Source organism: Saccoglossus kowalevskii, chromosome 15 (assembly GCF_978046115.1).
Source record: "Saccoglossus kowalevskii chromosome 15, keSacKowa6.1, whole genome shotgun sequence".
NCBI classification, from domain to species: domain Eukaryota; kingdom Metazoa; phylum Hemichordata; class Enteropneusta; family Harrimaniidae; genus Saccoglossus; species Saccoglossus kowalevskii.
Genome location: NC_140655.1, coordinates 10,583,813 through 10,611,809, shown reverse-complemented (window position 1 = coordinate 10,611,809; position 27,997 = coordinate 10,583,813). Strand labels below are relative to the sequence as shown.

The window sequence follows — 27,997 nt, the reverse complement described above, 5'->3', positions numbered from 1 at the left end:
CCTACTGGTCTTAATAAAATATTTGGAAAAAATGGTTCAAGTCTATATTGTGAATCGTGAAAAAAGTTGACTATGGCGTTTCAAACGATGAAGGAAATAAAAGACTAGACTGAACTGAACTGAACTGGTATCACAGACTTGCGATAGTTCTGATTACCCTTACAATATTTTTTAGATATAAAATTGGTTTGACTATAAACAGCAAAATAATTTACAATTTTACAGTACAAAATGTTTCAAATTCAAAACTATTGAATAATTTGCATTGGGATGTTTTAAATGTGAGTGACCGACATTTAATTTTTTTAAATGAACACTTCTCATTTTGAAGTACAATTTTACAGTACAAAATGTTTTGGTAATAACAAGTCAAAACTATTAAATAATTTGCATTGGGATCTTTGAAACGTGATTGAACAGCATTTTAATTTTTTAAATGGACACTAGAAAAGCGTTAGAAATTGCGAGAAAGATTGGTTACTAACAGACATTTTACATTACCTGTAATTTATAAACAACCCTAGTAAAGAAACGACATTAATTAGATAAAATTTAACAAGATTAATAATAGTGTAACCAATTCTGACAGAAACAATTTATCTTTGAATGTTGATCATCCAAGCCTTTTGACAGGCAAGACAGGAAGAAATGAGCAAAATCTTAAAAAACGGTATATCCAGCAGAGCTTATGAAGAAAGAGATCTCTGTCGGTGGGCAAGGAGATGACTGGCGTCAATGTAAATGTGTAGAATAAAAATAGACCGCCTCATTCGTCAGTTTCCCCGTGAATAATTCAAACCTGCAGTGCTAAGCTAGAACACTGTTCAGTGCATCATTATGGAAATGTCAAAATATTTTAAATATAAAAATGCGAGGAAAAAACCGACTGTTCAATAAAACATATGATGACGTATAAAGGAAATATTATTCCACGAAAAAACACTGTAAAAAAAAATCATAAAAAAAAATATCTCCGAATTCAATAATGTAAAGATATAAGAGATGGACTATCAACATATCATTACAAACCTCTCCGCCTTCTTTCTTCTTTGGATGTAGTCAGATGGTATTTCACTTGATTTCGTCCGCTTCCTAGTCCCCCTCCGGTTTCTCACCCAAACTACTTGCACTTTAGCGACTGTTGTTTCGATCTTGTAAATAAGTAACACAAATACCACGAAAAATATCAAAATCAAGGACAAAGTTATGGGAGCTATGTACAGCGCTTCATCCGGCCGCTAAGTCGCCATCTTCTCATTAACATAATTGGAAATGACATCATCTTTTGCGTGGTCTCGTTGTTTCACGCGATAAATCGCGTTATCAAATTATCCATGCGTTCGATGATGGGTTTTCGTTTCTGTTGATTTTTCGTGAATTTATCGTTTCTGCTAATATGTTGTATACACAGGCAGCGAGAGTTATTGAATCAACTCAAGAACAGAAAGGTTCTTTGAAATCACTTGTATTCGCGAGTAAGGCAAAGGTAGGTCATCGGACAACGAAACCACATGTGTAAACTTCCTTGGCACACACTATAAAGGGGTACACCATTCAAAAGTTAGGGGGGTATTAAAAAGTGAGTGTCTTGCATATTTTTCGGGCACAGATTTATTAAACTTTCTTCCGGGCAACGACACTCTAGTACATACTTTTAGCAGCAATACTTCTTTATAAATATTAATGGGTTTGGAGATTTGTTTCATAAAGCCTTGTAATTAATATTCTGTGAAGATATTGCATTAGTGTCCATGGCAACAGTAGCTTCCGTCAATATGACTCATATTTGTATTGCTATTTACTGCATGGGAGAGAATGTTATTTGGTTCCCAGTTTTTTTTTCGGGGGGTGAGATGGAAATTCCATTTATTCACAGCTATGGAATGGCGATGTAATCCATGTACTGTCGCAAGTAAAAAGAGTTAGCGTTCCTTAAAAGCCCCCTCACCCATAACACAAATCCTTACCATGTCCCTCCAGCCCCCTCCCCCATTTCAATTGTATGTTCCCCCCTTTGAGTTCGCTGGTTCCCAGTGTCCTTAAGGCTTTGCGAATGGCAAGTATGACGCAGGTAACTAGTAATCGCGATATTGTGAGGAAGGCGAGACGTACATTGCACTTTTTAAAGTTATCCGTTATTATCGTCTAATAATGTCTAAGTTAGACAGGTCTGTCTGGGCAACTATTGGGACAGTTCGTTTTCTCCGATATTATCGATAATATTGATAATATCATCTAATAATGTCTAAAAATGTCTAAGTTAGACAGGTCCGTCTGGGCAACTATTGGAACAGTTCGTTTTTTTCCGATATTAACGATATTATCGTCTAATAATGTCTAAGTTAGACAGGTCTGTCTGAGCAACTACCGGTATTGGGACAGTTCGTTTTTTCTCTAATATTATCTTATCGTCTAATAATATCTAAAATGTCTAAGTTAGACATCATTTATTAGACGATAATTATCCGATAATGATTTATATGGCATTGTCGCATCTTCATGCATATTGTTCCACTGGGTGGGAATTCCGACCCAAAGTCACGTGACTAAGTGACGTAATTTGAAAACATTCTAACATTCGTTTTCTGTAAACAAGTCTTCATTACGCCATGCCCATACATTCTGCCTGCTTAGACTTGCGTATTTGAGATCTTTCTGGCATTTCTCGCTGTTTTTGTGCAAATTTATAACAAAGGAAACAGTTTTTTTTATCCGCCCAACTTTTGAGAGTAAAAGGAAACCCCTGCTTTAGGGCCACGAGCGTAAGCGCTGACGTCAGGTAACCAAGGGAAATAGAACAAGCAACGGACGTGACGGACCAATCAGAATGCCGGAACCATTACTAGTTACCGGCCTCTTGTGGTTTGGTACACCATGACACTTGAGGCGGGAACCAGCCAACTCTTTGAGTCACTTATAGTTATTTGGAGGGGCATATTGAATTGCATTGTGGGGCTGGAGTGTTAGGTGTGTGCTTGATTTTGAAGGCCATATGATCTGAGGTCACATTACTGTTTCTACTGTTTTTAATTGAGTGTATATACTAAATAAAAAATTATTTGATTTAACATTGCATCTTGATATAATGAGAATTGCTATATTATAAGAATTTGTAAACTGCCTAAAAAGCTGTGTTATCCAAGGTGATTTTACACGGCTAGAGAATACAAAAGGGGATTCTCAAATTGGGACAGTCTGCCAACTTAGGTATTTCATTTCATATTTCATAGCGAAAGGTATTTCATTTTGGGGGAGGGAGGGGTAAACAGGCTATAATCTAGGTGATGTACATCGATTTCTAATTTTTTTTATTTGGAAAAAATTTCTGTTTTATTGATTCTACATAAAAGACCTTTTTTTTGGTGAACTTTGCCAATTTGAAAACATCACTAATTACCAAGATTTTCAGCTATCATGTATTGAAACTTGTTTCATTTTTATTGTTCTTTGTTTCATTTCAGAATCAAAAGCAGTTGTATGCACTTGTTTGCGAAACTCTCAAATTCAGGGACATCATCAACACCATTGTCGATGAAACAGCACTTTTTAAAAGAGAAAAATTTCTGAAGAAAAATCCTGTTCTAGCACAAGTTCTTGTTTACGAGTTTTTGTTTGGTAAAGGAATACGATGCAGCGGCAAGATGAAGAACGTTATTATGTCACACAAAGCGGCGTTACAAGCATCTCTGACCAGGATTAAAATTAAACAGCAAGTATCAAAGAATCAGGATTTACTACCAAAAGATGTCACACAACAAGGTATTTAATGCATAAACTACTTACAAGATTGTGCCTGATTGGCTAGCCAACCATAACACATAATAGTTAGACCAATCAGAGAGCAGCTTGTTTGTTGGCAAGTTTTTTTTGATAATCAGTTACCTTGGTTTATATTGACTCAACTAAGGTGTTCACAGCACAGCAAATTCACAGGCATTGTTGAGATGGCTGCCTGTCTGCCTTAGTTTCATTCAAAATTTGTCTTTAGTTTCTATGCAATTCCTGTTAGACCAAATTGAAAAAAATTCACAAAAACACTTTCTTAAGGTTTTTGAAAAAATTAATGTAAAGTTCAATAAGAATTTTAAAAGTAAAATAAACAAGTTAATTGCCTGCATCAATTATAAACCAAAAAATAAAAATAAATAATTAAATGAAAATAAACCAGGACGTTTTCTTTTTTTCTGAGCCTTACATTATTATTTGATTTTTAGCCTCAAAAATTGAGTGTCCTGTGAGGAAAAAGATCTTAAGTGACATCATGAATTGGAATAGTCTATCAGAAAGAAATTGATGTAGTAGTAGTGAAGTATTTTATGATCATTACCAAGCCGTCAGTCTGCTGTGCTGCTCTTATTTTAACCCTGCTATTTAATAGTTGTTGCATATCAGTATCAGTAGTGTGTGAAGGGCGCCCTCAATCTGAAGTTTCCCAAATACTAAAACATTGGATTTGACAGTAAAATTGACAAAATGATCTGTTAAAGCAAACACATGGGTGGTTAGTGGTTTTTCTTTTGTATAAAATCAACAAGTAGTTACCATCAACCAAATAACATGAAAGCTAAACATAATATATTTTCGTTTCCCATATCAGAATATTTTGATACGTTATAATAATGATGGCATATCAGATGATCAGTGTCTTGTCATAGTAATTTCAAATGATATGTTTTGAATCTATTTTAATGGTAATTGGTGACATATAATCGGTATATAATTAGGAATTTTAGGACTATCACCGGTATTATATGAAGTACTGGATGTTCTCAATTTGTTGAAATTGTGCGAAAATATTTTCAGCATGTCAGAATGTTGCCGTTAGTTACAGTGTCCTATTTAATCTTGTGTTCAACCTATTTGGATTCATAAAACTGTAAAAGGTTTAATTATTCAGTGGGTTTTAATTTTGCTTATTTCAATGACTGGAAAATGAGCCAAATTAAAACCCAGTAAGTATGTAAAATTCTGCATAGAACACATTAACTAAATGATGAAACTATGAAATTTAAACCCAGTGAAAATTAATCATTTCAAAGTAGATGAGTTGTATCACTATCACTCGGTTTCGGTATGAGAACAGTGGTTGATTTATTCACTGGTTTCCCTAATGTTCTGATTTTCTATGTTCTATTTTTACTCCAGGGCGTAAAAATATCTAGTGACGACAGAACTCAAAACTTAGCTATTGTTCATCTGAGATCTGAATTACTCCAGCACAAATTAATTTGGGAAAAGAATTTATCATCAAATATTTTATGTTAAATGTTAATTACACTGTAATTTTGTTATTTGTTCACATCTCAGTTGCTTTACCAAGGTATGTGAGGGTAAACTTACTGAAGACAACCTTGGATGATGTCATCAATCACATGAAGAAAGAATCTTATCATTTGGTCAATGAACATCATGATATCAGGTAATAGCATTCTGGGTATGATTATAAACATCACGATATCAGGTAATGGCATTGTGGGTATGATTGTAAACATCACGATATCAGGTAATAGCATTCTGGGTATGATTATAAACATCACGATATCAGGTAATGGCATTCTGGGTTTGATTATGAACATCACGATATCAGGTAATGGCATTCTGGGTATGATTATAAACATCACGATATCAGGTAATGGCATTGTGGGCATGATTATAAACATCACAATATCAGGTAATGGCATTGTGGGTATGATTATGAACATCACGATATCAGGTAATAGCATTCTGGGTATGATTATAAACATCACGATATCAGGTAATGGCATTGTGGGTATGATTGTAAACATCACGATATCAGGTAATGGCATTCTGGGTATGATTATAAACATCACGATATCAGGTAATGGCATTGTGGGTATGATTATAAACATCACGATATCAGGTAATGGCATTGTGGGCATGTTTATAAACATCACAATATCAGGTAATAGCATTCTGGGTATGATTATAAACATCACGATATCAGGTAATGGCATTCTGGGTATGATTATGAACATCACGATATCAGGTAATGGCATTGTGGGTATGATTATAAACATCACGATATCAGGTAATAGCATTCTGGGTATGATTATAAACATCACGATATCAGGTAATGGCATTGTGGGTATGATTGTAAACATCACAATATCAGGTAATAGCATTCTGGGTATGATTATAAACATCACGATATCAGGTAATGGCATTGTGGGTATGATTACGAACATCACGATATCAGGTAATGGCATTGTGGGCATGATTATAAACATCACAATATCAGGTAATGGCATTCTGGGTATGATTATGAACATCACGATATCAGGTAATGGCATTCTGGGTACGATTATGAACATCACGATATCAGGTAATGGCATTGTGGGTATGATTATAAACATCACAATATCAGGTAATGGCATTCTGGGTATGATTATGAACATCACAATATCAGGTAATGGCATTCTGGGTATGATTATGAACATCACGATATCAGGTAATGGCATTGTGGGTATGATTATGAACATCACAATATCAGGTAATGGCATTGTGGGTATGATTGTAAACATCACGATATCAGGTAATGGCATTGTGGGTATGATTGTAAACATCACAATATCAGGTAATAGCATTCTGGGTATGATTATAAACATCACGATATCAGGTAATGGCATTGTGGGTATGATTACGAACATCACGATATCAGGTAATGGCATTGTGGGCATGATTATAAACATCACAATATCAGGTAATGGCATTCTGGGTATGATTATGAACATCACGATATCAGGTAATGGCATTCTGGGTACGATTATGAACATCACGATATCAGGTAATGGCATTGTGGGTATGATTATGAACATCACAATATCAGGTAATGGCATTCTGGGTATGATTATGAACATCACAATATCAGGTAATGGCATTCTGGGTATGATTATGAACATCACGATATCAGGTAATGGCATTGTGGGTATGATTATGAACATCACAATATCAGGTAATGGCATTGTGGGTATGATTGTAAACATCACGATATCAGGTAATGGCATTGTGGGTATGATTATAAACATCACGATATCAGGTAATGGCATTGTGGGTATGATTGTAAACATGATATCAGGTAATGGCATTGTGGGCATGTTTATAAACATCACAATATCAGGTAATAGCATTCTGGGTGTAGTAACCGAGTGTTTGCCTATCCACCACCGCAAAGATCCACACAGGAAAAACGGCAATTAACACGTTAACTCAGTTTTATTCTGTGGAACTGCAGACTACAACTTGGCAAGCTTTGCCGCCATTACAAACTCAAAGGTGGTCATGTGACCACTAACAAAAGAACATCTAGCGTACTAAATATAGATACAAAGTTATCACATCCCTTCCCCCTAAAATGGCTTACAATGAGGAAAGTCAAAATACTAATAAACTCAGAATTACAAGTTCAACTTATCTGGTTTGTGGACAATGCGTCCAGACCTAGTAGTAATAACACCTGGGCTAGAAATCTTTGGTTTAACTGTATCTTTAGGAGTGGTATCTGGAGGAGTCTGAATAATTGAGTGATCTGGGCAAGGATTACAATCAGTAATGTTACTAGGACTTGTATCAAGAACAACACTGGGATTTAAGTCCTCGTTAGAAACTGGAATTCTTAATGAAGGAGTAACTTGTTTACTAACAATTGGAATCTCTGGTAACTCCTCATTTACCCTAGTCTCACTAACAGTACTATCAAATTTCCTAATTCTAATCTGGTCTACATGTCTTCTAACAATTCTATCATCGTCCAATTGAATTTTGTATGATACAGGACCAGTAATTTCGACAATAACACCTGGCAACCATCTATTCCCTCTACCACTATAGTTTAGTACTAGCACATTATCATGAATATCAAAAACTCGTGATTTTACATGTTTGTCATGATACAATTTCTGTGTTGCCTGTTTTGATATTACCTTTGATCTAAAATCAGGGTGAACAAGTGACAAATGGGTGCGCAGTTCCCTATTCATAGACAACTCAGCTGGTGTAGCACCAGTTACACAATGTGGAGAACTACGATATCTAAATAAAAATCTTAATACTCTAGTTTTAATGTCTCCCTGTTTCATTTTTTTCACTCCATTTTTGAAAGTCTGAACTGCTCGTTCGGCTAAACCGTTAGAACTTGGATGAAATGGTGCACAGGTCACATGCTTAATACCATTATACAGCATGAATTTTTGGAATTCATCACTTGTGAATTGGCTACCATTATCGCTAACTAATATATCTGGTAGGCCGTGAGTGCAAAATATCTCGTTCAATTCAGCAATAGTTGCTGTAGACGTAGAAATATTCATGACTTTCACTTCCAACCATTTTGAGTATGCATCAATTACAATCAAAAACATTTTGCCTAAAAATGGTCCTGCATAGTCGATGTGCACCCTTTCCCAAGGTTTTTCTGGATAAGGCCAGGAATGTAATGGAGCCATACTAGGTTTACTTCTATGAATTTGACAAATTTCACAATTCTCAACTGCTTTCTCAATATCACGATCCATGTGAGGCCACGAAACGTATGATCTAGCTATAGCTTTCATTACAGAGATGCCTGGGTGTGCCTCATGCAATTCTGTTAAAATTCCCTGCTGTCCAGCAGGTGGAATAATCACTCTATTACCCCACAATATGCAACCTTCCTGTACACTGAGCTCATGTCTACGTACATAAAATGGTTTCAACTCTTGTGATTTAAATTCATTTGACCAATCCCTTTTAACAAATGACAGCACTCTGGAATGAAGTGGATCACTAGCTGTCCATTTTCTAATATGATCAGCGCTAATGGGTTGGCCTGACAAGTGCTCTAGCAATAAAATTGTATCTGTAGGTACTGGTACATATTTTGGTTTATTAGGCAATGGTAACCTACTCAATGCATCAGCATTACCATTATCTAGGCCTCTACGGAATTCCAAATTATAATCGTACGCTGCAAGAGCTATTGCCCAGCGCTGCACTCTAGCACTGGCCATACTAGGCAAGGCTTTGTGTTCATGAAACAATGAAACTAAAGGCTTATGGTCAGTGACCAATGTAAAATGTAATCCAAAAACATAATTATGAAAATGTTTAACTCCAAACATGATAGCTAAACTCTCTCTATCAATCTGAGCATAGTTTTTCTCAGCATCATTCAAGGTTCTAGAGGCAAAAGCAATAGGATGCTCAGAACCATCATCATTTCTATGTGCTAAAACCGCACCAATGCCATAAGCCGAAGCATCACATGACAATACAATATGTTTATATGGGTCATAGTGTACAAGAACACCACTTGAAATCAGTAATTTCTTAGCGTTTTTAAATGATTGCTCTTGTGGCTGCGACCAATGCCATGACACATCCCTTACGTAGTAATTTATATAAGGGCGCCAACACTGAGGACAAATTCTTGAGGAATTTCCCATAAAAATTGATTCCACCTAAGAAAGACTTCAATGTGTGGACGTCAGTTGGTCTTGGTGCATCCACAAAAGCCCTAACCTTATCCTTAGAAGGATGGAGACCCGTTGAGTCTATCTCATGACCCAAATAGGTTACACTTGGTTTAAAAAAATAACATTTATCAAACTTAATCTTAAGACCCTTATCATGCAATCTTTTCAAAACTTTCTCAAGGTTTTCTTTGTGCTCTTGATCAGAGACACCTGTAATGAGTATATCATCTATATATACAGTAACATGTGGTATATCTCTTAACAAATTATACATATGTCGTTGAAAAATTCCGGGAGCCATTTTCACTCCATAAGGAACTCTATTATACATGAACAAACCACGATGAGTGTTGATGACACAATATTTCTTGGAGTCATCTTCCAGCAGCATTTGCTGATATGCATTTCTCAAATCCAATTTTGTAAAGGTTTTACCACCAGCCAAATTTGCAAGTAAGCTATCAATCTTGGGTAATGGGAATGTGTCAGATTCAGCTACAGGATTAATAGTAACTTTATAATCCCCACAAATGCGAACACCCACCGATGGTTTTGACACTACCACAATAGGTGTTGCCCACTCAGAATTCTGTACTGGTGTGAGAGTACCATTCTCTACAAGCCTGTCTAACTCTGAATCAGTGGCTTCTCTCAGCGCAAAAGCTAAGGGACGTGCCTTAAAAAATTTAGGTTTCACATCACTCTTTACATAAATCTTGGCACTATCTCCATTATAACTACCCAAACCTGGTGTAAAAACATCATTATACTTCTGTTTTACCCTATGCAAGTAACTATCATGATCACTAGACTCTACCTTGACTTGGTGTACCAATTTTTTTCCAGTCTAACTGAATAATTTCAAGCCAATTTCTACCTAGCAAATTCTGCCCTGTACCTGATACAACAATCACCGGTAATGTGAAGTGTTGACCATTATAATCAACCTCCACCTTAACGACACCATCGACATCCAGTGTTTCACCAGTGTAAGTCTTCAAAATTACATCAACTTTCTGCAACCCCTGCCTTAATTCTGGGTTAAATCTACATAATTTTTTAAATTCCTGTGCATTTAACAAAGTAAAGCTTGCACCTGTATCAATTTCTAAATCAACTGATTGACCTTCAATATTCATTTTACACATAAAAGGATCAACTCTACCCAGATTAGCTCTATTGAGATTTCCTTCACAATAATTGATCTCATTAAAACTATAATAGTCATCTTCATCAAAATCATTTCCCTCCAAAACCTCATTGTCAATGTTTTCAACTTGGTGAGTACTACCACCTTTAGTTGTTGACTTGACTTGTTTTCTGCTGCCAGTATAGCTTCGTCCACGACCTCTCCCACGAAATGTTTTTGTAGTGTCTGCTTCTTGATTTGGACGCTTTTCATTCCTGCACTTACGCGAAATATGTCTTTTCTGTTGACAATTGTAGCAAGTCTTGTCCTTATAGGTACAGTTGTATGGTTGGTGATTACCATCACACCTCCAACATGGTTTTGCTATCGTTGTATAGGTTTTATGTATGGTAGGGGAGTCCTTCATATCGGATACATCTTTCTTTGCGCATTCTGCAGCTATTGCCAATTCATAAACTCTTTTGAATGACACAATTTCTCCTGTTTTTGGCTCAATGGACAGCAGTTTAGATTGTATGCGCTCATCATTAATACCAACTATTAATTGATCACGTAGCATCTGATCCTGGGGTTCTTCAGACAGAGAGTTAAAATTACAGTGTTCTGTTAACAATTTCAAGGAAGCCACATAATCAGCTATACTTTCACCATTTCGTCGGTTGCGTTTGTGAAATTTCAGTCGTGCAACAGTTTCTGACGGTTTTGGGTCGTGATGCTTGGTTAACAGCTCGCACAACTCAGTGAACGATAACTTGCCTGGTTCTTTTGGTTTGCACACATTTCGCAAAAGTTTGTACGCCTTAGGACCTATTATGGCAATTAACACAGATCTCTTCACGTCTGGCTCTACTATTTTGTTAGCTACGAAATAATGTTCCAATCTTTCACTGTATTCCGTCCATGACTCAAGTTCTGGGTCGAATTCGCTAACGTTTCCGATTAGCGCCATTCTGAATACGTAATTAGGTATATCGTTTTAGCAACGGAAGTTCACGTGAATAATTCTTAGATACTCACTTACTATTTTAACTCACACAGAGTTGTAGTTATACAGTCACGAAGTCCGATACCTCCTGTTGTAGTATTTCACACAGAAAATGCAGTAACCATCAAATTTACGAAGCACACAGTTTGGCCTTTTTGACACATAGTCTGCAGTACAACAACCGTCCATGGAAAAAAATTTCGATTTTTCACCTTAAGGTCATTCCTGTTATCCTCGTCGCCATTTATGTAGTAACCGAGTGTTTGCCTAGCCACCACCGCAAAGATCCACACAGGAAAAACGGCAATTAACACGTTAACTCAGTTTTATTCTGTGGAACTGCAGACTACAACTTGGCAAGCTTTGCCGCCATTACAAATTCAAAGGTGGTCATGTGACCACTAACAAAAGAACATCTAGCGTACTAAATATAGATACAAAGTTATCACACTGGGTATGATTATAAACATCACGATATCAGGTAATGGCATTCTGGGTATGATTATGAACATTACGATATCAGGTAATAGCATTGTGGGTATGATTATAAACATTACGATATCAGGTAATGGCATTCTGGGTATGATTATGAACATTACGATATCAGGTAATGGCATTGTGGGTATGATTATAAACATTACGATATCAGGTAATGGCATTGTGGGTATGATTATAAACATCACTATATCAGGTAATAGCATTCTGGGTATGATTATGAACATCACGATATCAGGTAATGGCATTGTGGGTATGATTATGAACATCACGATATTGGGTAATGGCATTGTGGGTATGATTATAAACATCACGATATCAGGTAATGGCAGTCTGGGTATGATTATAAACATCACGATATCAGGTAATGGCAGTCTGGGTATGATTATAAACATCACGATACCAGGTAATGGCAATGTGGGTATGATTATGAACATCATAATATCAGGTAATGGCATTCTGGGTATGATTATGAACATCACGATATCAGGTAATGGCATTGTGGGTATGATTATGAACATCACAATATCAGGTAATGGCATTCTGGGTATGATTATGAACATCATGATATCAGGTAATGGCATTCTGGGTATGATTATGAACATCACGATATGAGGTAATGGCATTCTGGGTATGATTATAAACATCACAATATCAGGTAATGGCATTCTGGGTATGATTATGAACATCACGATATCAGGTAATGGCATTCTGGGTATGATTATAAACATCACAATATCAGGTAATGGCATTCTGGGTATGATTCAGATTATAAACATCACGATATCAGGTAATGGCATTGTGGGTATGATTATAAACATCACGATATCGGGTAATGGCATTCTGGGTATGATTATAAACATCACGATATCAGGTAATGGCATTGTGAGTATGATTATAAACCTCAAGATATCGGGTAATGGCATTCTGGGTATGATTATAAACATCACGATATCAGGTAAATACCATTGTATGAATGAACATGATATTAGGTAAATGCATTGTGGGTATAAATGAACATGAGGATATCACATAAATGCATTATCATGTATCGAGTATTTATCTATTACTAGGGATGGTTATCAATGTGTCAGCTCCTTAAAAAAGAAGCAATTCATGAAAGATCTTCATTTTGATGATTTATTAGTATTTGCACCGAATACAGATCTCCATGACAATGTTTTATACCAGCAAGGTGACATTATACTTCAAGATAAGGTTTGTAAATGACTAGTGAATGAAGAGTTCGTTCTTAAGATTTGAAACATTTTGTCAGAATTAAATCCATGTGAACATGTAGATCTACAATATAACTCATTGTTGCCCTGTCAAGTTTGTGAAGGTAAAACCCAGTTAAATTGCTCAAAACATCAAAACAATGAAATTAAATGCTGTTGAAAATAAATGGTTTTACAACAGACTATGATGTCATACTTTACCCATAATACTTTGCTTAAGAATCAAGATGGCTGACTACATAATACTGATGAAAAGTTGAATATCTAGAGAATGAATAGTGATATAAAAAAACTGTAAATTGCATTCTTCTACATTTGTGGAGCCTTTTCTTGGGGGGGGGGGGGGGTCATTGTGCTGTTTGGATTGACTTCCCCTGGTTTAACATTATTAAATTACAAAGGTGTATTTATGGTCAAAATGTCATGTTTTGAGGATCAAACATACATTAAATGCATTTTTATTATGTGTGCTTCTTTTAGAAATGCACTTTTACAATTTGCCTAGTCCGTCTATTTTAATTATTTGATATCCTTGCATATTTTTTTCTGAATGTAATAGCTTTCCTACAGCATATAATAAACACATTTGTTTAAATTAATTGCAGGCGAGTTGTATTCCTGCACATGTGTTATGCCCTCCACTGGGAAGTCATGTGATTGACACATGTGCAGCACCTGGAAACAAAACCAGTCATCTAGCAAGTATTATGAATAACACTGGGTATGTACATTTCAATGGAATTTAATAACATCTAAAATTCTGGATGCTGTTTAGTTTTAGGAAATGTTGTATTTAAAAACATAACAATTGCCAAAACTTTCCCAATGTATATCATAATGTAATTTGTGTACTGGTAAAGCATGCCCCATATGGTAGAATTCCAAAATGTATGTTTTTTTTGTAAATTGGGGAAAAACAATCATAATTTACTAGTGACTAAGATAGCATAGCATCTGAAAAGAAAAGTCAATGTTACTGAGCAAGTATTCTACTGTGTGTGTGTGTTGGGTGGGGTGGGGGTGGGGGGGGTATGTTGCCTAATCGATTTCATTGATTGTTGCCTCTCAAATGTCTTTTAAAATTCTGTATAGATGACCAAGATGACTAAGATGATGAAAATTTATTTTTACAACCATTGTGTAACCAAACTAGTTTGGATGCTTACAGATAACCAATATTCAGAACAGGCCTAAAGCTGGACTTTCATATATACAAATTTGTTCTCCCATATCAACAGTATGGCATCCTCTAACTCCCCAGTTTGGCAACAATGCAAAATGAGTTTTTTATACACTTTGTGAGCGAGTAGAGTAAACCAAGCGGTTATTAGTCACCAAATCAAGGGGGAGAATAATGCACTGGAGAGGAGCACTTGTAACTAAAATGTTTATTACTCAGGTGCTAGGCCTAGAACTGAGTCCATGAGATGTTCTCATGAGATGTTCCATGCAACCTCACAACCTCAAATCATCACACACTTGTTGAAGCCACCCTTAAAAAGGTTTGCGCCAACTGAAGACAACTTTATCATCTTCTCCATACGTATTACATGTGTGGGTTCATGCCAAACAGGAGTTAAAAAAGTCGTATATTATTATTATTAAAAATTGACATATATATTTCTCCATTCTTTCCAGAAAAATATATGCCTTTGACTTAGACACTAAAAGGATAGGCACAATGGGGAATCTGACCGCTAAAGCTGGTGTGATGAACACACAACTTTTTAACCAGGACTTCCTGAAAACCAATCCAACAGACAACAAATTTCAGAAAGTTGAATATATTTTAGTGGATCCAAGTTGTACAGGATCAGGTATAGTGAACCGCAATGATCACCTGATGGGAGCACAGGGCATTACGAAGGCAAGGTTACGGTCATTGTCAAGTTTTCAGGTCATGATTTTGAAACATGCCATGGAATTTCCAAATCTGAAAAGAGTGGTCTACTCCACATGTTCTGTACATAGGGAAGAAAATGAAGACGTTGTCGCAGAAGTTTTAAAATGTAATAAAAATTTCGCTCTGAAGACCGTTATGCCAAGTTGGACTCATCGCGGTTTAGAAGGAACTGATGTAGGAAAACATTGTATCAGAGCTTCTGCTAATGTTGATTTCACAAATGGGTTCTTTGTGGCTTTATTTGAGAGAACAGAGATGAAATATGAAAAACAGGCTGCATTTGATGACAGGCGAGGTGATACTTCTGAGAAATTTGCACATGATGGTAATGGAGATGACACACCTCAAAAAGGATGTAGATACGAAGAGGATAATTTGTCAACTACACGAACCAAGCCTGATGTGACGGCAAGTGTTCAGAGAACTGTTAGTGTCAAAAGGGCATCTGATAGTGTAGAAAAGAAGAAAAAGAAAAAAAGGAAGAAACAATTCAAACCAGTGACTGCAAAATGATGCACTATGATGATGCTAAATTATTTTACAAATTAAAACCAAATTAAAGTCGCCAATTTTAGTTGCAACCGTTTGTGATTCGGTTTAATGTATAAAGGTACAAGAATATCTGAGAATTCATTGATAGATTGTAGTATCACAAATATTACTTGTGAAATGGGGAATTATGATGCGCTTTTGTTCATGAAACCCTTTCACTGCTATCAACTCTTGTAACCTTTCACACAATAGTCCTGTTCCAAGTCGACCATTTTCATACAATGTTTTGCAGAAGTTAAAAAAATTTAGACCCCAGAGATCTCTAATTTAGTGTACCAAGGTAATGATTAACAATTAAAAAGTAGGAGAAAAACTTAGTAATAAACAATCAGTGTGTATGTTGAAGTGCTATGGTCATCGCAATGTAGATCATGATACAAGCCTCCTTCTATATCAGAGACAACGGCACAAAATTTTGCATGATGGGGCGAGATCCGAAATCTAGACTCTCTGAAATGCCATTTCCTGCATTTTGGGGGGCAAATTTTGCGGACACAAAGGGTGGCTTGATTGGAGGGGGGCCAACATTTTTCAAGTGAATTTGAAGGGAATTGATCTGTTGAATGATTTTAATCGATTTATACTCAAATTACCATGCAAATTATTTTAATTATTAAAACAAATGCCCTCCAACCTCAGTTTCAAATTATTTTATTTTCACAATAATTTTGATAGTAATGGTCACTTTTTTGAGCAAAAATAAATTTGTTTGATGTATAATTTCTTGTTTTTGGCACTGAGGGCGCTGCATTGCTTGTAAACTAAGGGATCATTTCTTGATCATGGACAAAAGCAAGTATGTATATTTATATCAAAACACTTTGACTTACTGTGCAATATAAATTCATTAAACCATTGTTAACCCACTACTGCTCTGGTTTCTGTAAACTAAAAACCAACTACACTTGTATTCGTATGTACAAGACTGCAGTTATGGTCAATGTGAAACATAGAAGTAGACAGATATCGAAAAGTGGGACAAGGGTGGGCTTCAAACAGCAACGTAAACAACAGTCCCAGCTGTAATTGATATCAATCAACATTCTTGACAAATATAGGCATAAGAATGGTCATTTCAATGTCACATGGTACCTTTGAGCAAATGACAACATATAGACCTTTCGATTTTTTCATTCAGCACCGCATACAAAGGTACTGACTAGCAATACAAAATTCAGGATTGGCAAACGTTCTCAATATTTGAGAAAGAATTCCATTCACTTCCAAACCTTGTACCTGGTCACTATCAAGTTCGCAAATTACCAATCCACACTATCTTAGGGACGATGTCAAAAGATCGATGTCCGATAAAAAACTTATTTCCTTTAGTTTGGGGGTGGGGGTTTTGACCTCAAAAAGTTTCCATCCTACAAAAACGATTTTATTTTTCAATGAGGTCAAAAAAATCTTGGAGTATTTGTAGTTCGTTTTTTTTCTATCCAATCATGGACAGAAATAAACGAAAAGGGAGAAAAATGGTTTGGTTCGAGTGTAAATCTGTGCGTCAAATGAGGTGCATTTGTAAAATCTTTTTACACCCACCCGACAACCAACTGCTATGCCATACTACTGTCCGGATATCAATTTGTATTTAATGGTGAATGTAGTCTGACGCCATGACCAATATTTGTCAATTAAGTTTCAGTGGGGGGTAGGGGGATTTGGAAAAAAAAACTAAAGGAATTAAGTTTTTTTATCCGACATCGATCTTTTGACGTCGTCCCTCAGTGTTTCTAATACAAACTAATTTGTTCATGGATGCATGTAGTTAATTGTTATCAGTATGTGCTAGGCAATATATCACGACACCTGTATGGTCCTTCATTACAGACTTTTCACTTAATAAAAATATGAAAAGTTCAACAACTTTTATTTGAATATCAACCCTAAATACACTGTACATGTACTGCATTGATGTTCTCAAAACAATTTGTAAAATGAAATGTTGATAAAAGAGAGAGTATTTACAAAAAATAACTGTACAGATACTTTAGAATCTCTCAAAACTAGACAAGCTCACATGGGGTTCAAGTTACTGTAAAGTACTTGAATAACATTTGGAATTTATTTTTGCTGAAAAGGTAATTCAGTTAAAATCCTCTTTGCCCTGTACAGGGTTCATAGCACCAGGAGCTAAATGATTTCCAAGACTTTTCTAGACTTTTTCCCAAACTTTCTTTCATTTTTCCAAGACATTTTGACCCTTAATTCAGACCAACATCACCAAAGCTTATCAAAGTTCTGAAAGAAATTATACATCAAACAAATTTATTTTTGCTCAAAAAAGTGACCATTACTATCAAAATTATTGTGAAAATAAAATAATTTAAAACTGAGGTTGGAGGGCATTTGTTTTAATAATTAAAATAATTTGCATGGTAATTTGAGTATAAATCGATTAAAATCATTCAACAGATTAATTCCCTTCAAATTTACTTAAAAAAAAATGTTGGCCCCCCTCCAATCAAGCCACCCTTTGTGTTCGCAAAATAAAATCCAGCGAATATACCTTTTTTCCTATAATTTACATTCAACCCTTCAAAAATCAGTGAAATTGAATCCATACAAAACAACCAAAATGTCTTTTCAGCGAAAATTAATTCCAGCTAAAATAAAGTATTTCACAGTCAATTGAAATGTCTTATTTTGACCTTAAGTTCGCTTCAGTAAAAATAAGTGTTTACCACAAACCAAAAATTGCAGTATTTGTAGACTATCATTAAAATATACTTTTGTTTAGACATCCCCAGTTATTTGTGCTAATAGAGGAAAGTCAGTATTCAAAAAAAAATCTCATCAACAGTTCAAATATTGCAGGTTATATTTGAAGTTAAATTATTATCGATATTGTGACTGTAAATATCATACTGGCAATAAAAACAATACAATAACACTCATTCAAATTAAAATATGTAAATTGTGTTAATGAAGTTGCATTTGAACACTTCTTTTCCTTTACATTGGATGCAGAAGGAAATGAAATGATGGCAATAGAATCCCATCACTGAATTTTAAATGTCCTCGCAATGCAAAATGCTTTTGGAAAATGGTGTATAATAAGGTAACGATTAAACCATGAAGTACGAGACAGTACCAAATTTAATCGTCTGTCACTACATGTCAGGTGTTGTCATACTGCCTTTATGTATACTTTGTGGTATGATTGTGAACACCTCATAGTATCATATAAACCAATCCCAAGTTATTTACAAAAAATGCCAAAATAACCTTATATTATTTGACTTGCATGCATGCTTAATTTAAATATTCAATACATGAAAAAACATTGTGTTTTCTTAAAATTTAACAACCAATATACAGTGCCATAGGTTAAAAAATAATATTGAAAAATGGCATCAATCAGTACTGGTTAAAAACGTTAATACAAGAACCTCTTTGCAATGTCAAGTAAGATGGCACATGATATTGCACATGTCAAATGATAGGACATGTCAAATTAGAGATTACATTGCACATGTCAAATTAAAGGACATGTCAAATCAGAGATGACATTGCACATGTCAAATTAAAGGACATGTCAAATTAAAGAACAAAATCAAATTTCACAACACTGGACATAACAGACAAAATTACAAACTATCAGATAAAATATATTTAGTATAGAGAATCCTCTAAATCTATTCAACCTAACCCTGTTTATTCATGATTTAATCTGATCAGAACACGTACTAGTAATGTTTTGTAATTTAAATAAGATGTGTAGCGTAACTGTTAGCGTGTCAACCCAGCTTCAAGGATGTATACACAGCAGTGAGAAAATACAATACATTCTTCCTGCTGACATGTTGGAGGTATTAAGTTATCTGCCACGCAAGCTGTTCCTCTCTCTCTGCATTTAAAGGGTGGAAGTCGTCGTGCTACGTCTTGTTTAATATGTGAATCATAGCGACGTATATAACGCGTGTAAAATACATTGTTTATTTACATAAAATTCGAACACATGCTGCGCGACGACCACCGCACTTTAAACAAAATCTCAGGATCCTCCACTCGAATGAGTAGCAGTTACTCACAGAATACTAATTTCAAATATTCTATAATGTGGTGTGACTCATGAATGATTACCGAAATTGGATCATATCGGATTAAAAATTACAAAATATTATGTGAACCCCAACCGAAACCTGAGCGTTCTTCAATCGAAACTGTTCCTGTTAGGCAGGTAGCACATTGGACGTTATTGTTCAAATTTTCTTGAAGTATGCCCATGTCAACCAGTCGTAGTGAGCCTTGTTTGTCACTCTCTTCATCCAAACACGTATCGACTATGATCTTTTTTGCAAAAACTTGATGTGACGGATCAACAATGCAATCTGCCACAGAAAATTCCTCTCCCGATTCCAACTCCGAGTCAGTTGTATTACTGTCACTTGGTGGGTGGTAGTAAGAACCACGGGCTGACAATTGTAATGACAGTCGAGCCTCGTCAGACATTCGCGTCTTCTTTCGTCGTCGTCTTCCCATAATAAATGAATAAATAAAAACTACTAAATGTATAAACGTTTGCTTGTTGATGCTCACTCCGCTATGTCAATTGACTGAATGACTGATACTTTACTAACTTAAGTACACAAGTTTTGTAGTATTGATATGCAAATCGGATCTTCCATCAAATGTCAATTAGGATTTCTTTTATGCAAATGTTGTGCTTGTGTTGGTTGTGTTTATAAACAATCACACGTGGCAATGTTTTGAAATAAAAAAACATCAAAATAAGGCTTATAAAGTGGAGTTTTTGTGTAGAATGGAAGCACAGTCATAGATACTATCATAACCATCAATAATTTAAAAAAAAAAAAAAAAAAAAAACTGGAAAAAAACACATTAAACATATGCTAACCCCTTAAGCACCCTCTATTGCTGCATTTATGATTCTTGAGTACTTGAATTGTCTTTACAAAAACACTGCCAGACACACAATTAATGTGACAAGCAGTAGAAAGGGCAGCCATTGTTTTAGAAATCCAAGAAAACTGTAAAAAAACAAAGAACAGATTATTAATCAGTATACCACTGTAAACTGCTTTAAATTCAGGAGACGCATTTTTGTGAATTACACAAGTTGAGGACATTTCACTAGGGTAATTAAAAAATGATTTTCACAAAAAAATGTTCCTGTGACAATGACAATGATTCACAGCTATCCATAATTTAAATATCCATTTCAAAATTCCTTTATGCTTTTATTGTTGTTTATTTTTGAGAAGATACATGTAATGTACGAGTAGTGGAAAAATATTTTTATTTATTTCTTAATTAACACAAGGCTAAGTGACTTATTTATGCAAGTTGCTGTCTTGAAAACAAGAGTTTTTTTCTTCAAAATTTGTCTATCGCAAAACAAGCCTTGTTTGAAATAGCATTGCACGAACTGCTATACGACACCACAGAATGCATTTTTTAGTCCCTGTTCGGACGCAGTCCGAAAATGAAGACTTATGTTTTGACCTCCGTCTGTGCGTGCGTCTGTGCGTGCATCCGAACCTGTATCTTAGAAATGCCTTGACCAATCACAATCAAACTTCACACAAACTTCATACATGATATTATACATATGCACGTCAATTTGTTTCACGATCCGATTCAAGATGGCCGAATGGCGGCCATTTTTGTGCTAAAAATCATCAAAATCAAACATTTCTCGACTGTTTACAGATGGATTTTATTCAAACTTAGTATATACATTAGACATTATGGGACCTTGATGCACATCATTTTGTTTTACCATCTGATCCAAGATGGCCGAATGGCGGCCATTTTTGTGCTAAAAAATCCCAAAAAATTAAGCATTTCTCAGCTGTTTACAGATGGATTTTGTTCAAACTTGGTATATACATTAGACATTATAGGATCTTGATGCACATCAGTTTGTTTTACGATCTGATCCAAGATGGCTGAATGGCGGCCATTTTTGTGCTAAAAAATCCTAAAAATTAAGTATTTCTCGGCTGTTTACAGATGGATTTTGTTCAAACTTGGTATATATATACATTAGACATTATGGGACCTTGATGCACATCATTTTGTTTTACGACCTGATCCAAGATGGCTGAATGGCGGCCATTTTTGTGCTAAAAAATCCTAAAAATTAAGCATTTCTCGGCTGTTTACAGATGGATTTTGTTCAAACTTGGTATATACATTAGACATTATGGGACCTTGATGCAAATAATTTTGTTTTTCAGATAAGATTCAAAATGGCCGACTGGCGGCCATTTTGTTTTAATGATTGGGCTTCTAGAGCCATATCTTTGACTGATTATATATTCAAATTTTATATATTCGTTATACATCATGTTATATATATACATGTATTTAAAATGGCTGATTTTGAATGCTGTTCCAGAGCAATATCTCTCAATATGTCCAAGTACTTGTTTGACGATCAGATACAAATGTCAATCATTTTAATGTTAAAAAATCATATTCCTGACATGGTTATATTCCAGCTATATTACTATAAATAAAACTACATATCTTAAATTTGATAACTAACAGGGACTGTGCCACGCATGGCTTGTTTACTGTAGTTTCACACAGCACAGCGCCATCTATGGCCAGAGTGGGTCATACTTACTTGACATACTTGGCTCTGAAGAAAATCCAGAAGCAGAGTTTAAACATGTTCCATGACGTACTACCATCATATTGCATTAAATTCAAAGCCATAGCTACATGTGAGTGACAGTTATCACAGCAGAGATTATGCTGAAAATCAAAAGATAAATTCTCATATTATCAAGATAAATTTACTACCACATTACAAGTATATAAACTCAAGTCTAACATCAACCTTCTCACCGCCAGGAGCAAAACTATGTAGCCTTCAACAATTAAAATAGTCTGGTTTAAGATCTAAAATGTATCAGGTACATGGAAATAAAAATAATGTTTGGAGGCAAAAAAACTAGCTGTGTAGTAGCATGGAAGGTACTAACGGAAGGAGCAACGACGCCTCTCAAGTGACCACTTGAGCTTCTTAACAGGCTTATTTTCTTTTGTTTCAACCCAAGTTAATCCTGATGAGGACATTGTCTAGCTCATCTTTGATGTCGATGATAGTTTGCGATTGTTTACACAAGTAACGAGTTAGCGGAATATGATACAACCCCGCCGATTTTTAAATGTGACCATAAAATATATGCGCATTATGAAACTACGGTCATCATACTTGCGCACTCGGTTGGTTTAGGTGTGAAAGGTCAAAATACATATTTCACAACCGGAAATTCAACAGATTAACGTTTGACTTCACAGATTTCACATGTTTTAGTTATGAGCAACTGTAACAAGAACAAGATTTAGAGTGTCTACAACAAAAATTCCTAAGGACTCCTAAAAAATATTATCACAGAGAAAGTGTCTAGGCATGCCCTTCTTTTGATACTATCTTTTCTGGTGGTGTTCGCCGATGCCCGGTGGTCGAAAATGTCAATAGTTTCGGGCGTCAAACCCACGCAATGACAATAATTCCATTGAATAATGCAGTCGTTATTATCACAGGCAATCATTGATTAAGTCTCATCATTGTTACAAATACAAAAAGATTCACGATAGTTCATCAGTTCTTCTCCAATCAATGTTATGTCTGCTAATTTTTCATTAAAGTTCGCCAAGATCTCCGGAAACAACAGCATTCAAACTAGACGCCATTTTCAGCATTTTACATGCGAGGTTAGTCTATCGCTTCCGAACGTGCTCCGAATGCTCGAGACTAGCGTAACCCATTGTACGAAGGTGTTAAGAGCTAACAGAACCAATGTTTGTGAACAAACATTGACTAACGATTATGGGGCAAAGCTAAAACAATAGCGTCGTGGCTGCTTCCGTTAGTACCTTCCATGGTAGTAGGTAGTAGTGGGTAGCAAAGAATCTACTGAGTAAGACGCTTCAAATGCAAAGGTAAACTTGTCATCTTTCTCAAAATAAGCAAATTTTATCAAGATCTGCATCAATTGGAGTATATCGGTATTATGGTAAAAAATGGTAGAAAAATAAAAATGTGCAAACTAGCACCAAAATTAAATTGGTGGAGTAACATGTTTGCCTTTGTTAGTCCCCGTTCGGACGTAGTCCGAAAACGGGGACTTATGTTTTGCCCTGTGTGCGTCCGTGTGTGCGTGCGTGATCACCTGTATCTCGAACATGCATGGACCGATTAAGTTCAAACTTCACTCATACATCACAAAGAGTGTATAGAATCAAAAAATTATTTCATATTAATGGTTATAAGACAGCTGAAGTTTTCTGATCTTTTTAGTCCCCGTTCGAACATAGTCAGAAAACGGGGACTTATGGTTTGCCCTGTGTGCGTCCATGCGTCCGTGATCACCTGTATCTCGAACATGCATGGACCGATTAAGTTCAAACTTTGCTCATACATCACACATTATATGGGACATATGCACATGCATTTTTTTCATGATCCGATTAACGATAGCCGAATAGCGGCCATTTTAAGGCCGAAAATGCATCAAAATCACACATTTTCACCATTCCGGACCCGGATCTCAGTTATGCATGGACGGATTTCGTTCAAATTTGGTACATACACTAAACATAATAGGACCTTGATGCAAGTCATTTTTTTTTTTGGATCGGGTTTGAAATGGCCGACTGGCGGCCATTTTGTTTTAAAGAATTCAGTTCTGGATCCGTATCTGAGACATGCTTGGATTGATCGAGTTCAAACTTCACACACACAAGGTACATCATGTCACAAATATGTATGTGCATTTGTTTCATGATCTCATTAATGATAGCCAAATGGCGGCCGCTTTAAGACCGAAAATGCTATGAAATCGCACATTTTAACCATTCCGGACCCAGATCTCAGTTATGCATGGACGGATTTTAGTCAAATTTGGTACATACATTAAACATAATAGGACCTTGATGCACGTCATTTTTTTTTCGAATCAAGTTCGAAATGGCCGACTGGCGGCCATTTTATTTTAATAAATTCAGTTCTGGATCCGTATCCAAGACATGTCTGGATTGATCAAGTTCAAACTTCACACACACATGGTACATCATGTCACAAATAGATATGTGCATATTTTAAGGCGGAAAATGCATCAAAATCACGTATTTTCACAATTCCGGAACCTGATCTCAGTCATGCATGGATGGATTTTGTTCAGATTTAGAACAATGTGTTGTACATATGCAGGTGCATTTCGGTCATGATCTGCTTTGAATGTATATGTCACTCAAATATGAACGGAACGGGGACGTGTCATTGACAATGACTTGTTTGTTTTTTAAATCCAGCTCAATAAAAATTGTATAACAATAACAAAATTCAATAAAGCCAAACACACAACTCTTTTGTCATTGCCATGGAAACAGACAAACTTACCATTCTGTTTTTGTATTCCTCAGAAGCTGATGACACTGCTATGTCCCAGCTTTCTTTCCTTGTATTGGATGGGTTTAACTGTAAATATCTGGTGGGGTTACCAAAACCCATACAATCCTCCTGTGTACAAAGCACAACACTTTATGTGTTTTGAGTGAGAAATATTGTTTGTGTGTCTTTTTGGGTCATTCTAACTTTTATACGCATACCTGGTGGTTATGAGTCTGGATGACAGACATTAATCAAAAAAGAAATGCCAGTACATGTGAGCAAAGAATTCCATGATACTACCAATGTTATGACTAGCTTTGATTTTCACTCTTGCTGGTTGGAAATAAAGCTGCAGATGATCCAGTACGAAGTAGAGATTAATCAATTAGGGAGTACAGATATAAAGTGGAATGTCCCATTGCTAGATACAATGTGTAACAAATTTATTTTGACGGACGAAGCTTTCCTACCTTGCCTATTTTTTTTAGTTCTAGGAGCGTACAACTTAGGGCGACTTTGGTTCTAGGGGCGATTTATGTCAAAACCACAAACCAAGCAACGTAAAGACTGCCTGTGACTTTCACCTCCCACAAATCATACTGACTTAAGAAATTTTTCAAAATTATTTTTGTGACAGTACTTACTGATACATAATAAGGCCCAGCAAAATCTCTGATAACTCCTGAAGACATACATATTCCCATGTGACCAATAAAAGGAAAGATCCATCTGAAAGAACATCAAGATAAAACCAACAATCAATGTTATGGTCACAGTTGATCACTTCTATCATATCTACCAGCATGATAAAGGGACTTTTGTTATTACATAAACTCAATACACTAATTTTTGCTTTATTACAGTTGTACTATATATACTGGAGAATACTTCATTTTCGCTTGGAATTTATTTTTGCTATTTTCGCTGAAGGGATGATTCCGTGAAAATAAAATCCAGCGAATATACTTTTTTTCCTATATTTCCTATATATTTTTTCCTATAAATTTACCACCACATTACCAGTATATAAACACAAGTCGTTGTCATTTTGTTTTCCTTCCAACTTCCCTAGACGAATGAAGCGACTGCCAATAAGATTCGTACGGATAAATTACAACTCGTTTTGTATATTCACAAGATTCAAATTGTTGCAAACAGACAACTGAGTCATATTTATTTATTTATTAACACACAACATCCCCCGGAGGGGATGAAAAGGGTTACAATACGTACCCACACAAAAAATTAATAAGTCCAAAATCAAGTGGTACCAGGGGAAGTGAGATTGTCACAAAATGTAAACAATTCGTTTTCATAACATTGAATCATTTGACAGAGCGTATAAGAAAGTGTCTCGTCATATTGCAATGTTCCTATTTGGGCCGCTTATTAAACTTGTTATTCTATGTTAATCTCAGGAAATGTTTTCTTTGAAATCAACGGAATGATGAATCACTGACAATGAATCACTTCGTCTGTATAATTCTCTCTCATTTTTTGTTGTGAATCACCCAAAAATATTAAATTGAAAAAAAAAACACTAAAATCAGTCACTTACGTGAGCATGGGAATTGGTGTCCAAACAATAGAATAAGGATATCTTGATCTCTGCTTATCTACTTGGGAATTCATGTTTATTTTCATCTCGGGCATAGTATCTTGTTCAGTTGCTCCGTTTTGCAGCTCGCCGTTGAATGATGTTCCGTATGTATTTTGTCCCTGTACTTCCATAGTACCGTTCAATTTCATTGACACTGACACTATGTTCGCATTTGTAGTCTGTGTGGTCAAATATATAAGGGTAATTTAATGAAAATGTCAGAAAAGTGAAGATATGCAATAATATACGTATTTAAATAACTTTTATGATTGTATCACTCCTCGTGAATTTAAATTGCAACAAATTAATAAAAACTGATTTCGAATGCGTGGCCGTAAAATACAGTCCAATTACCGCGAGAAATTGCGTGATCTCAGATTAAATGGCGCCAGTTTCAATTTCCCACTGAAAAAAGTCCAGATGGCAAATGAGGTTTGTAAATACCAACTTCGGAGGATTGGACCACCAGCGACCTGTCCAGATGTCGTAGATGTTTACAGGTATGTGATGGAAAATTATTCGTCTTGTTTCAAAGTCGTGAAGGCTTACGTTTTATCGAGTATACCCGAGCTTTGATTTGTGCTGTGACCCTGGGCGATGTCTTGTTCTCGGGAACGACAACACATTGCATTGTTTACATATTAGTACAATGGGTCAGTGCCTGTAGCAACTTGTCACAACCAAATGGCGTGTCAAGCATGTTATCGTGTTTTTATGTAATACACACTTGAAATAACTGTCCGATAACGATTAAACAGTAAAATCATTAAGACCTTATAATGTCATAACTGTGAACCTGTATTTTTTGTGTGTGCCCACGTTCTGCTCGAGGTGGTGGCCAATCATGGCGTGTGTTCAATGTTCTATGTACGCAAAAGCTGGGGTGTGGGACTCGTGCAATGATCCACTAATGTCGCACATGGAAACAGCGCAATGTCATTCTTAATATCTTTTAATTTAATTGTATCGTACACATTTTTTATTTTTCATATTTACACAGCTGACATTGTATGTGTAAATACACCTTGTGTTTAAAACAAATACAAATAAAATGGTTTGTTAGCCCAAAAACCAGATAATTTTTATTCTCTGATGTCTTCAGTTAGCCTGGATTTTGCATTCTTACCACATATCTGAAAAATGGATAGAGCTCATGCTTTTATATTAATGTTTTTTTATTTGTTTTTGTTTTTTATATAAATTGTGTAATTCTTAGTTTGCTCCCAGCTTT

The 27,997-nt window shown here is 35.6% G+C and overlaps 4 protein-coding genes across 18 annotated transcripts in view; 2 read left to right on the top strand and 2 right to left on the bottom strand.

Moving 5' to 3' along the window:
- Window positions 1-1,292, bottom strand: part of LOC100377533 (kinesin-like protein KIF1A) — a 111,687-nt gene extending 110,395 nt beyond the window's left edge. For all 15 annotated transcript variants that reach the window (XM_078011998.2, XM_085490407.1, XM_085490412.1 and 12 more), the window contains exon 1: window positions 1,030-1,292. The gene's annotated coding sequence lies outside the window, so the exon portion shown is untranslated. The remainder of the gene's footprint in view (window positions 1-1,029) is intronic.
- On the top strand, window positions 1,273-16,659 carry LOC100377687 (28S rRNA (cytosine-C(5))-methyltransferase-like). The gene is made up of 6 exons (XM_085490417.1): window positions 1,273-1,486; window positions 3,462-3,759; window positions 5,308-5,419; window positions 13,174-13,318; window positions 13,944-14,059; window positions 14,977-16,659. The coding sequence occupies exons 1-6, from the start codon at window positions 1,397-1,399 to the stop codon at window positions 15,752-15,754; spliced, it is 1,539 nt and encodes a 512-aa protein (XP_085346543.1). The 5' UTR covers window positions 1,273-1,396; the 3' UTR covers window positions 15,755-16,659.
- Window positions 16,660-17,605: 946 nt separating this feature from the next.
- LOC100376179 (transmembrane protein 222-like) lies at window positions 17,606-27,365 on the bottom strand. Its single transcript, XM_002737958.4, has 6 exons — window positions 27,316-27,365; window positions 26,725-26,945; window positions 25,811-25,895; window positions 25,176-25,295; window positions 22,392-22,522; window positions 17,606-20,787 (listed from the first exon to the last, which is right to left on the bottom strand). The coding sequence occupies exons 2-6, from the start codon at window positions 26,913-26,915 to the stop codon at window positions 20,709-20,711; spliced, it is 606 nt and encodes a 201-aa protein (XP_002738004.3). The 5' UTR covers window positions 26,916-26,945; window positions 27,316-27,365; the 3' UTR covers window positions 17,606-20,708.
- LOC102809877 (transcription factor 19-like) overlaps window positions 27,133-27,997 on the top strand; it is a 25,087-nt gene continuing 24,222 nt past the window's right edge. Inside the window, exon 1 of the mRNA XM_006820394.3 lies at window positions 27,133-27,266. Coding sequence (XP_006820457.1) covers window positions 27,187-27,266 — 80 coding nt within the window. The 5' untranslated portion in view covers window positions 27,133-27,186. The remainder of the gene's footprint in view (window positions 27,267-27,997) is intronic.